At 38.3% G+C, this 14,365-nt stretch overlaps 1 protein-coding gene across 1 annotated transcript in view; it reads left to right on the plus strand.

Annotated features, from left to right (window-relative positions):
- The window catches only part of LOC126146787 (transformation/transcription domain-associated protein), a 508,296-nt gene that overhangs the window by 102,767 nt on the left and 391,164 nt on the right, over nucleotides 1-14,365 (plus strand). Inside the window, exons 12-15 of the mRNA XM_049915647.1 lie at nucleotides 4,045-4,190; nucleotides 6,263-6,487; nucleotides 10,136-10,446; nucleotides 13,951-14,090. Coding sequence (XP_049771604.1) covers nucleotides 4,045-4,190; nucleotides 6,263-6,487; nucleotides 10,136-10,446; nucleotides 13,951-14,090 — 822 coding nt within the window. The remainder of the gene's footprint in view (nucleotides 1-4,044; nucleotides 4,191-6,262; nucleotides 6,488-10,135; nucleotides 10,447-13,950; nucleotides 14,091-14,365) is intronic.

Raw genomic sequence — 14,365 nt, forward strand, 5'->3', positions numbered from 1 at the left:
CTACTGTCAATGCCCGACCACCCGTCTTATCGTTCCTTTTTTGACGACTCTCTCGACCGTCAATACGGGTTGTATGTCTCTGCCCTGCTACCCCCTGGAGTTCGCTTCCATCGCCTCCTTCAACACCTTGATTTTTCACTCCCTGCAATCTTTCGAGTGGGCGAGAGCCACATGCCACCTTGGCTCCAGGCTCAGGTTCACGTTCACCTTGACCTCAGCTCGCTCCCAAAGGAGGTTACCTCCGGTTCGGTATACCATTCCCGTTTTGTCGAACTTCGTTCGAAGTTCATTAATATGACCTTCATTTATACAGATGGCTCTAAGACCAATGACGGGGTCGGATGTTCTTTTATTGTTGGGGCACAAAGTTTCAAATACCGGCTCCATGGCCATTGTTCGGTCTTCACAGCTGAGCTCTTTGCCCTCTACCAGGCTGTTCTTTACATCTGCCGCCACCGACATTCTGCTTATGTCATCTGCCCCGATTCCCTGAGCGCACTCCAGAGCCTCAGTGATCTGTATCCGGTTCACCCTTTCGTGCTCTCTTCAGCAGCTGGTGGACGACGGTTCTCCGGTTAGCTTTATGTGGGTTCCTGGCCATGTTGGTATCATTGGGAACGAAGCTGCAGATGCCGCGGCCAAGGCTGCGGTCCTCCAGCCTCGGACAGCTTCTTATTGTGTCCCTTCATCGGATTGTAGCAGGGTCGTTTGTCGGCGCATTTTATCGCTGTGGCATGCCGATTGGGCTGCACTTACGGACAACAAGCTTCGGGCCTTGAAACCTCTTCCCGCGGCTTGGATGTCCTCCTCACGCCCTTCTCGGTGGGAGGAGGTCGTTTTGGCCCGGTTACGAATTGGACACTGCCGGTTCAGCCATCGCCATCTGCTGACGGATGCGCTGGCGCCGTTCTGCCCATGTGGGCAATTGCTGACGGTCCACCACATTTTAACGTCCTGTCCGGATTTTAACACACTGCATCTTGATCTTGGCCTGCCATGTACTCTAGATGCCATTTTAGCGGATGACCCACGAGCAGCTGCTCGCGTTCTTCATTTTATCAACTTGACAAACCTCTCTAAGGACATTTGATTATGCTGTTTTTTTTTAATCCTTAATAGACATTCTACAAGTCTGCTGCACTGCATCAAGGAGCAACAGCATTCAGCTTTCATGAACTAGCTCTATGTTTCTGTGCTTGAGAGTTGTTACATGAGATTGTGATAGTTTTACGAGAGATGAGGTACTGCATACACACCAAAGAATTTCTCAATAATCATGATACACATCTGTGTTACTCTTTCTACTGAATGTAATAATCAAATTTTCAGTGTGACGAGAGAGTGGCTCTAATGTGGATCTTTGCGGCTATAGTTTGGAAGTACAAGGTATATTCAGAAACTATTGAACCTCCTTTTTCACATCAACCAGTGATGGCTTCCTTCAGTGGAGATGTGGCGGAGGATATTCGTGTGCAGTTGTGAATTTTTTTTCCTGCCAGCAGAAAGCATCAGTCACCGGCTATTGATCTCTCAAGTGAGGACATGTAGCGAGTGCTCGTTGGATCCAATAAGCTGTAAATCGAGCAGCTATATTGCATCAAATTATGTGTCAAAAGCTTGGTGATATCCAAGTGGAAACTGTTCAAAATATGCAAAATACTTTTGTGAACAATGCAACGAGCAGTTCACAGGTAAAGGTGGCGTACAACTGCTTTGCCAATGGTTACACATCTGGAGACAGTGGACTCCATTCAGATACACTCAACAAGCCATAATGACAATGCCATTGAACAAATGCGGGATTTGTTCGTGGAAGATCAGTGTACCACAGTAAGAGAACTTGCAAATGAGGTGAGGTTGGGGTAAGCAGTGAATTGGTATATTCTGTTTTGACAAAGGAGTTGTGCACAAGGAGTGTGTGTGAAAATTCATACCAAACCTGCTGACAAAGTGCAGAAGTACTGCTGTCTGGAAACTGCACAGGATGTATTGAGCAGTGCAAAAAGTAATCCCAACTTTATGAACACTATGATCACAGGTGATGAGCTATGGGTTTATGAGTACAAAAAGCACCCTCCCCTCTAAAAAAAAGAAAGCCTGTGCACTGGTCTCTGACGTCATCGGTTGTAGGCCGTGGCCTGCCTTAGAACAATCAATTTCATGAATGCACCCAGAACTCAAAAATTGGTTTAGAAATCTATTTCTGATACATATAAACTTCAAATTTGTAACTTATTGCTGAGTACTTTTCATTGGTTTCAAAACAAATTGTTTATTTGCATGTCCATCTTCCATACCGGATTTCATGAATCAGTTATTATTTTTCTTCTTCCTCACAATGTAAAAAAAAGGTTTTCTTGAGACACGATTTTAATGTCACGACAGGTCAAGAAAAACAATCTTTGTCATTAAAATTTAACTCTTTTTAAGAACTTAAACAAAACAAAAACACCTTTGAACTTGCAGAAATAGTAATGTTATTCCTGTGAATTCTTGATAACCTTTTTTTCCTCTTTGTTTGATCCTCCATAAATTTAAATACAGAAATGTTTGGGCCTCCATCGTAGTTGCCTCTACAATTTGCCAGTCTCGTGCACACCAAGGAAACAAAAACATTCAACACTCAATATGTATTAACTCCCGTCACAAATGTCCGAGATTACAATACAGTAGCACGCAGCTCGATGTTCACAAGCTTTTGGAGACTACAGATGACGCCATGTTGGGACATCATGCCCAGTGTGAATAAGCTTTCTGTTTCTTAGGGGGTGCTGGCACAACTCAGGGACCAAGATGCAGGCATCACAGTGGAAGGAGGCCACGAGAGCACAGCAGGTCCACAACAAATTCAGGGTCATATTCTCGTAGGGTGTTGCGTCTTAGGTCTCAACATGAGGCCAAACAATAACAAAGGAATACTGTCAGGAGGTCATTCATCATATTTTCATGCAGCGTGGTGCAAGTGACTGGATCTGTGGGCAGCAAAAATTTAGCAGGTCCGTGATCATCATGCACCCATCCATTCCGTGCATCTGATTCAAACTTTCCTTGTAAAATGCAACGTCCCTGTTGTTAGTCAGGCTCTCAACTGAATGAGTTTTCGTTATTTCTGAAGCCAAAAATGCCTCTGAAAGCAATGTAATTAGAGGTAAGAGAGGACATCATATGGAATGTGACAGCCCAGCTGATAACCATTCTAAAAGATGAGTTCCAGAAGTGTTTTCAACAGTGGTGGGAGCACAATGAGAAGTGTGGCTTTACCAAGGAGACTACTTTGGAGTGATCTAGGGTTTTGTACTTCCAAATGAATAAATGTGTATCTGCCACCCAAAGGTTTGGTACTTTAACACATCTTGTATACTGTTCACCATATTAAGTGCATTAACATCTCACGCTGTTCAGAGAGTTTTTTTGGCTCACTGTGGTTGGCTAAACAGTCTATCTGAGCACAGCGCAGTTCATTTAAGGTCATTCCCAAATCAAACTGAATTGAAGCAGTGCAAATAATTAACTATGAAAGCCCAAGTTAATAAGTTTAAAGTGTCATTCTCAAGTGAAATAATCAGTTACCGAATTCCAAAATCATCATCTTAAAGTTTGCTGTTTCATTTGACTCCATGTAGTTAAATTAATTTTCTGTGTAGTATTGCATTTTTCATGTCTGCTGACTCCTTGTCAGCTGAACCCAGGGATAATCCGTATCAGCTAGAAGATAGCTGGCCTCTCACTCACTTCCAGCCATTGTTCCAGTATAATTGACATTGGTGCCAGAAGCTGTGTGGCCAGCAGCTGACCACCCTCATTGTTCATAAATTTAATTAAGTATGGACCCAAGGCAGCCAAAAATCCTCAACTTGACACTTGGTAATCAGTGTTGTTTGCTCTGCTCCAGATGAAAACAATAACATAAATGATGATCTGTGTAGACCTTTTTATTTTTTATATCTTTTGATACTTACGTTAAACATTCTGCATATTATTTTAAATAAAAATTTGTTGGTAAACCCACTCATAATAAAACATTGTTACACTCATTTTCTACAGGGAAGCTACCAACAGAAAAGGAGGAAAAGAAGTTCGGGTTTCCTCAGACACAGGGCAGTAACTATACAGTTACAGACTGCCGTGCCCTCGTGAAAACTTTGGTGTGCGGTGCAAAGACGATTACATGGGGTTGTGCTGCTTGCAAGGTGAGTGAGGTTTGTTGGGTTATTTCAGTTTTGAGTAAGAGGCTGAGGTACACACAATTTCCATAGCTCTTGTAGTCATTTCATCGGGTGATAATACATGCACTGTCCTTTAGATCTACTCGTTGCTCAGACTGCAATAAAGAATAATGTTATATCCAACTTCACAGGTTCACTATTAAGTGCTGCACATTTTAGTTCCAGTAGAAAAGCTGTAATTTCTAGAGAACAGAAAGGAATTTAGTTGTAGTCTATACACTCTCAATTTTAGATCTCAAAAAGGCTCAAGTCTGAGCCAGCAATACATGGAAATGGAAATGAAGTCCCATTCTTCTTGACAGAGCATAGGTGAATGATGCAGGAGACCCACACCGCCGTACTAGGCAAGGTCCTAATGGAGGTGGTTTGCCGTTGCCTTCCTCCGGACCGTAATGGAGATGGATGATGCCGATGATGACGATGATGATGATGATGATGATGATGATACAACACCAGCCAGTCATCTCAGAGCAGGTGAAAATCCCTGACCCCGCCTGGAATCGAACCCGCGACCCCGTGCTTGGGAAGCGAGAACGCTGCCACGAGCCCACGAGCTGCAGCCCCAGAAAGACATATGGTGCTGCAAATATTAAAAAAGTGCTGAGCCCCAAACAATTTAACCAATGCAATAAAAAGCTTATAACAGTCTACCCACATGAGAATTACGAGCATAGCTTGAAAAGTTCTCGGAATCACCATGAGAGGTCAGTGCTAGCGCAACTAGTTGTTCACATGATATTCGTTGGACCATTGCCTATAAACACGTGCCATGTCAGTGCTCTTTGAAGAGAGCTGTGGCGGTGACATGGCTCTTTTGTTGTTCCTGCGTAGTGATTTGCGAAGGTGCAAAAAATCGTAAAGAAAGGTATCAAAGCAAAGGACATTCATGCCGATTTCCAGAATACACTGGGGGACTGTGCTCCTTCATATTCAACTGTTGCCAAGTGGAGAAATGAATTTAAATTTGGTCAGGAGAGCTTAGATGATGATCCGCACAGTGGTCGTCCAAAATGTGTCACTACTCCATAAATCATTGCAAAAGTGCACAAAGTGGTAATGGAGATGTCATATGAAAAGGTATATTAAATTTTAACTGAAGAATTAGAAATGAAAAAAAAATATCTGCCTGATGGGTGCCGCAACTCTTGACACTAGATAAAAAACGCATGCCATCGCCATCGCAGAATTACACGAACTAAGGTATGAATTGTTGCCACACCTGCCTTATTCACCTGATATGGCTCCGTCAAACGTCCATCTCTTCCCAAAACTGAAAATTTTTCTTGGTGGACAAAGATTCACTTCAAACGAAGAATTGATAGCCAGAGTTGACAACTATTTTGCAGGCCTGGAGGAAACTCATTTTTGAGGTGGGATCAAGGCACTGAAACATTGTTGAACCAAGTGCATTAATCTACAAGGAGACTACATTGAAAAATAAAAGAAGTTTCAGTGATGTAAGTACTTTTTTTCTTTTCTGTTCCGAGAACTTTTCAAACTACCCTCATAAACTAGACCATGGAAAGTACACATACATCTTTGAAATTAATCAAGAGAATGTAATTAGATAGATGAAAAAATCTGCTCACCAAGCGGTGGCATAACACACACATAAAAGAAGGTTGTAATTAGGCAAGCTTTGGGAGCCAGTGGCTCCTTCAGGCAGAAGGATTGAAGGGAAAGGAAGAAGGGTGAAGGAAAAGGTCTGGAGAGGTCTAGGAAAAGGGGTAGGTTTTGGGAAAGTCACGCAGAACTGCGGGCCAGGGGAGACTTACCGCACGGGGTGAGAAGAAAAGACTGATTGTTGCGGTCTGCTTCTGACAAGATTTGAAAACCTGAGTAGCATTCCAGTGAAACAGCATTTTCTTTTAAAACTTGCTGGTACAGTGCACGTTCATTGTAATCAGTCAGTGAAATTGTTTTGTATTACAGAAGTATTTAGTATAAAGTATGTAGGCACAACTGACAAAATTGTTTTTTCAAAACATCTGAAGCAAAGTGATTGAAGTTTAATTCTTGTAATTTTTTTTCTTCAGGTTCCAACCATTGAAGGATCAACACAAGGAAAACTATTTCATCCAAAAGAAACACTAATGTTTATACGTCTTGTTAAGTGGGGGATGAAGGCTCTCGATATATACACTCTTAGTGCAAACCCCATGTTACCGGGCCTCATTTTGCCTGCTGTTCAGAGGAATGCTGCTAACCAAACAGTTCGCTCAAAAGAAGAAAAAGAAGTGTTGGAACATTTCTCAGGAGTTGTAAGTATTTATGTGTTCACTTATAACTCCAAATAACTAAACTGTTTGGTATAATTAGCTTTCTAGTGTACTGTATGGTAAGTTTTCTACACATTCCATCCACAGGTGGATCGTGGGAATAATGAGATTTCATAAGCTGCTTTACAAGCAGAGGCTATTATGGGAGTGATATGTGTGCCACTTAAGAGTAAGAAAGTGTATTTCATGCTCTTGCATATCAGACAAGCATGCCAACTGTATCACATTGTCTTTGTTGTACTGAATGAAAAGCGTTTTGAACATTTAGAAATACTGAATCCAATCACCCCCATTTGTGTCTCTTAGATACTTCATGTGGAAGATTAAGCACAAAGCTGTTTCAATAACCAAGTGAATTTTAACTAACATGTAATTGTAATGTATTTTGTCTTGCTGTGCAACTGTTTGAGTGTAAATGCCATTTCTTAAGCAGTACTCTCATATTGGGTGAACATAAACAATGCTTTCTTTATGTGTTTCTTTCTTAAATAAAATGTGTTTGTCTAAGAAGTGAGATGGTCTCATGATACGAAGGATTGAATGTGTAAACTTACATATATAGTTTAGTAGCCCCTCACAACCATTGCATCTTATTAGCAGTAACACAAAATAAATGAATATTTGTCCCTCTTTTTGTTTGATCTCACTGTGATTCAGTAGCAGCATATGAGGGGTGTGAGAATAGTAATGAGACAGATTTTTTATCCATCAAAGATTTCTTTTGTTCAAGTAACAATATTGTCCCCTTTACAGCAGTTCCCTTGGACAGCTATAAAATGGCAATGTCATTGTTCCAAGTCTTGAGAGCGTACTGGAAGGCTTCAAATGGTTGACTTGGTCATTCACATTCTTTTGAACATCGTCCAGAGTACCAAAATGAAGTCCTTCTAAGATATTTTTCAATTTCAGGAAAAGAAAAAAGATCAGATCAGATGAACGAGGGGCTGTGGATCAACAGAAATGCCTTTTGAGGTAAAAAATTTTGTGATGGAAGTGACCGTGTGAATTAGGGCATTGTCATGATGCGGCATCCACTTGCGTGCAACGTTTGGTCTCACTAGACTCCCCCATTTCCTGAGCCTTTCTAGGACATATTTGTAAAACACTTCATTGACAGCTTGTTGTGGAGTAACAAATTTTTTATGCCCAATACCCCTACTGTAAAAAAAAGCAAATCGGCATGTTTTGATCATCAGTTTGCTCATTCGGGCTTTTTTTTTCTGAGATGATGTCTGAAGTGTGCCTCTCCTCACTTTGCTGCTTTGTCTCACTATTGTATTAAAACAATCCAGGAGTCGTCACCTGTGTGGTAATTGGCAATCTTTTCTAGATGATCAATACCCAAGTTTCTTCCATTGTTCTTTTCCTCAGGTGTGAAGTGTTTTGGCACCATTTTGGCACAGACTCTTTGCATGTGCAAAACTTTGGTCAAACTTTGATGTATGGTAAACGTGTTTAAGTTCGACAGGTCACCCATCATCCTTTTGTTAAATGCCGGTCTTATCTTTACAAAAGCATGCACACATTTGACGTTTTCATCAGTTTTTGAATTTGAAGGTCTCACTGAATGAGGTTCATCTTCAACATGTTCTCAGCCTTCCAAAATGATATGTGCCAGCGAAAAATTTGAGCTCTTGATAATAAATGTACCCAAGAGGGCTATTTCAATTTCTCAATGGTCACACTAACAGATTCCCAAAGTTTCACGCAAAACTTGACAGCGTAATGTTGATCTATATTTTGCTGTTCCTTTTTGTAACACTTCACTGATGACAATATTCCCAAAATTCACAAATTTCTGGGAATTTATGATTTAATTAGCAAGCTAGCTCAAAAAATTGTTAATTGATAAAAGCAGTAATTATATGGCTAAATCAAACTCAAAAACTGAAATATATTTTAAGATAAAATTATAATTAAATAAAATTCTTGGGAATTTATAATTTTAAAAACAAAATTGCTCAGATTAATAGGTCAGTGTGGTAGTTGTATGATTGAAACAAAATAAATAAATAAATAAATAAATAAATAAAATAAAAAAACACGAACACTCTTATATGTTTAAAAAATATTATAATTGAATAAAAACATCAGAAAAATAACCAGAATGTAAAATGTTATAAAAATCAAATTGAAACTACTAAAAGGCAAAGGGTCAAACAATGGAAAATCCAGGATGCAATGTAAGAATATTAGAGAAGGAAAGATCCTATTCACCAAATAGCGAAGATGCTCAGTCGTGATAAGCACAACAAAAAGATTCACACAGTTATAGCTTTCTGCCATTAAAGCCTGTGCAGCAATACACACACATATTCACAAACGCGCACGCACACACACACACACACACACACACACACACACACACACACACACACACACACACACACACAAGCAAGCAAACGCAACTTGCACACATAAATACAGCATCTTTACCTTCCAATTTCCCTAGTCATTGTCACCATTAAATCATCTTGATCCTTCTCTTCTTCTACACATCCAAATCCAAAAAAATCGTTGTCATCGTTACAGTTACTTCACTTTATCTCCTCTATTCAGTCAGATCTTGATAACATTTCAAATTGGTACACAGATTGACAACTTGGTTTAAATGTTCATAAATGTAAAATTTTGCGCTTCACAAAATGAAGAAACGTAGTCTCCTACGACTATAATACCAATGAGTCATTGTTGGAATTTTTATATTATATCTCCCTTTATTAAAACCTAATACGTTAAACAGTTCTATTTTCACAAATTGGTAAAATGCCCACTTTGCCTGACATAAGGAGGCAAGGTGGCTACTTAGTTTTAAAGTAAAAAGTAAGGGGTAAAAATCTGTTTTAACAAAGAACAGAGTATATTTCAGTGCGAAACATGGTTTGAATTACATTTTCCACAAATAAAAGTCAAACTTCATTCGCAAACTCCTGTACAGAATTCATAAGCTTGAGGGAGCACAACTGGCACATAACCCACTGTGTCCGGTCATCCGGATTTAGGTTTTCTGTGATTTCCCTGAATCACTATAGGCAAATGCCGGGATGGTTCATTTGTAAAGTCATATATCTACAATCCACAGAAATTATTATAACTCCGAAGAGTGGTACAGCAGACAGGTTAGACTTCATCGAGTGAGTGGCTCTCCAGGGAGAATACGTTCATTTCCTGCCCCACGCCAGCACCCCAAGAACCCCAATGGCCACTTCACATGCCATGGCCACTTTGCACAGTTCTCCCTTACAGGTAACGCCAAATCAAGCACCTTGCTAAAGATATGTTTGGGAAAGACTAACATTAATGCCAATATTTGGTATGGTGTTTTATTCAGTGCATATTTGTGGATCTTTTAAGTTATAATGCAGAATATAAGAATATAACATAATGTATTGTGTTATGGCACCAAGAATCTGCCATAAACATAATATATCTGTAACAAGCAGAATACATTGAAAGTAATCAATACCTGCTGTGTGGGTTAGAAAATAAACTTCGTGACAAAAATAAATCTTTAAAATGTGTAACCATGTGTGATTTTATTTGCATTAAATTTTGAGCTGCTTAGACCTATAACAATGACACACTTGTATTTGGTGAAATCAGAAGTTAATTATTTATTCCTGTTTTCAGTTCTCTATGATGAATCCCCTAACATTTAATGAAGTGTTCTCAACGACAATAGAATTTGTAGTGGATCGAATCTACAAGAATTCAGCACTACAAGTTGTGGCAAACTCTTTTCTTGCAAATCCAACCACATCACCTGTGTTTGCTACTGTTCTTCTTGAGTATCTCTTGAAAAGAATGGAGGAGATGGGAAATGGCATGGAGAAGAGCAACTTGTATTTGAAACTTTTCAAGTTGGTGTTCGGTAGCGTTTCTTTGTTTCCAGAGGAGAACAAACACATGCTCAGACCGCACCTGCATAAGATTGTTAACAGGTACGTTCATGATTTGTTATTATTGGTTTACACTTTTCTATTTTGTTCCCTTCTTGCTGCCTGCTCATTATCAGATACTAGAACTCCACACCATTCTGCATTGCGCTTATGTATTGGTGAGTCCTTCAGATAATGAATATACATTTTGATCCCCACTCACAGACCTCCTTTCAGATGAGCAATAATATCAGTATTGTCTTGAGATGAATTCCACTCTAAATTGACAAATCCAAGGTTAATTTAATTTTATGTATTATTCTGTTGTATAGATATACTGTTCTATGTGTAACAAAAGAAAAACCCTACAACAAAGCCCTGGTATGATGACAAATGATTAGCAGTACTTACATTTAATGTATGTAAATTTGTAATAGTTCCTTAATTGTGAATTGTGGTTTATTTGTCTCATAACGTACATAATTTAAATCGTTTGATTCAGGTAGAGGAGACATGTCAAATTGCGGTAACATTTCACCATGAACAAAGAACAGCTGATGTTAACAAATAGAATAATAATAATAATAATAATAATAATAATAATAATAATAATAATAATACACTTTTGTCATACATACATACATACATACATACATAAAATAAAATCTAACACTTAATTACCCCCCTTGTTCAACATTTCATCCTCTATGAATTCGGTTTTGAATAATAGCATTTCTCCCACAGAATCTGCTGTTGCATTCTTTTTAAAATTTCTGGCTTCATATGCAATATGCTTTTGACCATTACTTTGTCCTATATTGTCATCCCCATGTACTGTGGAGTCCATGCATGTAAATTCAACTGACGTGTGGGTAGAATAAAATTATTTTATTTCTTATGTTATATGTGTGGTTAAAAGGATTCCCCTCAAATAATTTTTGTCTGCTGTATAGGAAGATTATAATTTCACAAATGTATATGGAGGGGCAGTTAGGATCTGTAATTTCCAAAATAATGGATGACAAGACTCTGTGTGCTGTGCTGTAAGCATGTATCAGACTCTTTTCTTTTTCAGTTTCAGTATTCAAGATACACAACTTGGACTTCCCCAAAAAATTATCCCATATCTAATGACAGATTCAAAATAACTATGATAAGCAATTTTTTATGTACTCAAGTCAGTGGAATTTGCTAGCATTTGCATTGCAAATGCGAAAGTGCGTAGTTTATTTGATGGGAAGTCAATATGTGTATTCCTGCTTAAGTTCTTGTCCACATTTAGTCCCAGGAATTTGACCAGGTCAGCTTCTTTCGTAGGTTGATTGTTATGTTGTATTTTAAATTCCATACATTTTGAATGTTTTGTTTTGAAATGTACCATATGGGTTTTTGCGATGTTCAGTTCCAACTCATTTAACTGGAACCAGTTTTCTAAGGTACCCAGTGTGCTTACGATGCTCGGAATTTTTTCTGCATCATCATGTTCAATTAAAACAGAAGTATTGTTTGCAAACACAACTGATGGGGAATTTATATTTATGGGTAAGTCATTTATGTAGAATAGGGACAGGATTGACCCCAAAAATGGAGCCTCGAGGCACACCTTGTGATATTGCACTCCATTCAGAATAATAATTCACTGCCTCGGAGGTATGGTTGCCCTTTGTTTTCTGTTGTGTAAGTGTGATGTTAGTCAGTTTAGAGCATTGTCCTTCATTCCATATTTGTCTGATTTGTAGATAAACACGTCATGGTTCACAGAGTCAGATGCTTTTGTGAGACCATAGAAGATAACTGCGCAGCTTTACTCCTCTGATCCATGATTTGCCTATCTTTTCAATAAAGTTATTTACTGCATCCAGTGTGTTTTTTCCTGGTTGAAATCCAAATTGGTTACTTATAATAATATTTTTTTCAATAAAATTTTTGATCTGATTTGCAGCTACTTTCTGTAACACTTCTGACTGGACTGGAAGAATAGAAATAGACAGTTTCCCGTGTCTTCCCTCGCCCATTTCTTGAATAGTGGTCTGACTTCGCCATACTTCAAAACAGTGGGAAAGCATCCCTGTTCAAAAGACTGGTTGAATATTTTAGTTAGGGGAGGTGCTATTATGCCACACACAGTTTTAACCACTTTAGTGGGTATCCCATCCCACCCAGCAGAGTTTTTATTTTTTAAAGATAATATAACATTTTCCACATCCTTTATTGTGACTCCTTAAGAATCCTTAAGATACTCAGCTCTGTGGTGGATTCCAAAGGGATTTACTTTAATGTAATTCTCTACTACATCAACATCTCACTTTGCCACATTTATGACGAATTAATTGAAACACTCTGATATCTGAGCCGGGTTTACAATAAAGCTTTTATCTACTTTAATCCTAGATATTACATTATTACTAACTCTTAGCACCTAACTCTGACTTGACAACAGACCACACTACTTTTATTTTACTTTTATGTTGTGCAATGAACTTCTTGTCTGCCGTTTGTTTAGCTGCCTTCACAACTTTTTAAAATGTAGCTTTATAATGATGAACATACTTAGTAAAACATCTGTTTTTGTTATATTTCAGTTCATTGTGGAGTTCTCTCTTCCTGGCACTAGATATTTTTATACCCTGGGTTATCCATTTAAGTTTATTAGTCATTTTGTTGCATATGGTTCTAATATATCAAGAGAGCTACTTAAAAATTGTTAAAGTTGTTATCACTCGAAATGCTGCTGTTGTAAGGCCATTCAATCTCTCTCAACTTATTTATAAAATTAATTGAATTTTTTTCATTGAAGTTTCTTTTCACTTGGCTTTTGTTACATGATATTTCTCAGTTTTTGGTAGTTCAGTGGTCAGAGATTCCTAAATCTATGCAAAATTTATAAACATCTTCAAATACATAATTTGTTAGAATATTATCAACACAGGTAACTGACTGGCTTCAAAATAAATCTCGTGCAACCCACTAGAGTAAATGCACAAAGTTTTTTTTATTAAGTCAGTGAATGTGGACACACCATTGCTGTCAGCTATGATATTAATATTGAAGTCAGCATCTGTTACGATCTTTTTCCTTTTTTCAAGAGAAAAGGAAATAATCTGTTCATTCCCATACTGGTGTTGTAGTACACTGAAACACATTGGTATCACATAGCTGTCATTGGTAAAGAAGTACAACTAATGTAAGAATGAGGCATTGTGCAGAGTTTTGCAAGTTAGCTCTATATTGACTGCAGCCCTGAACCTAGGGACATTGCAACTGAAATATTGGTCAATGTATTTGTTTTTACTATAGCCAACTACTGTTGTGTAATGTGGGCCTCATAAAAAGCTGACAGGAGAGAACTTTATGCATTCGTATTGTGATGCAGGCAATGTCTGCTGGAAGTAAGAGAGAGAACCAAAGCCAGTAGCTGATGTAGTACATAGGATTGAAAGATAGGTGGCTAACTTCCTGCAGAAACTACCGCTCTTTGGCTTCCCTTGTTATATGTTGTTAATATTTCATGCTTCAAATGGTAATTTGACATACTGAATGATTTTTTCCCTTTTATTTTCTATGCAGGTCAATGGAATTAGCGATGACTGCGAAAGAGCCATTTAACTATTTCCTCCTGCTACGTGCCCTGTTCAGATCGATTGGTGGCGGCAGTCATGACTTACTGTATCAAGAATTTTTACCGCTCCTTCCCAACTTGTTACAAGGTTTGTTATAGTTATAACAGACGGTATATTTAATCTGAATATTAGTATCACAAAACAAAACACTATGTTTGTAAATGTGGTTAGTTTTTATTGTGTGTTAGTTAAACGTATTGAAAGAGCAAGAGTTTGACTTTTGGTCTTAGCTGTTAATGCCTCTGTGTGTTTTCTGCTTTGAAGATTTACATTACTTTATTCAGAAGATTGATCAACGAACACAGTGTGTAATGTATCACATTACTCATTGCCCATTTGTCAGTATCAGTTGCTTACAAACA

This window comes from Schistocerca cancellata, chromosome 1, assembly GCF_023864275.1.
Source record: "Schistocerca cancellata isolate TAMUIC-IGC-003103 chromosome 1, iqSchCanc2.1, whole genome shotgun sequence".
NCBI lineage: Eukaryota > Metazoa > Arthropoda > Insecta > Orthoptera > Acrididae > Schistocerca > Schistocerca cancellata.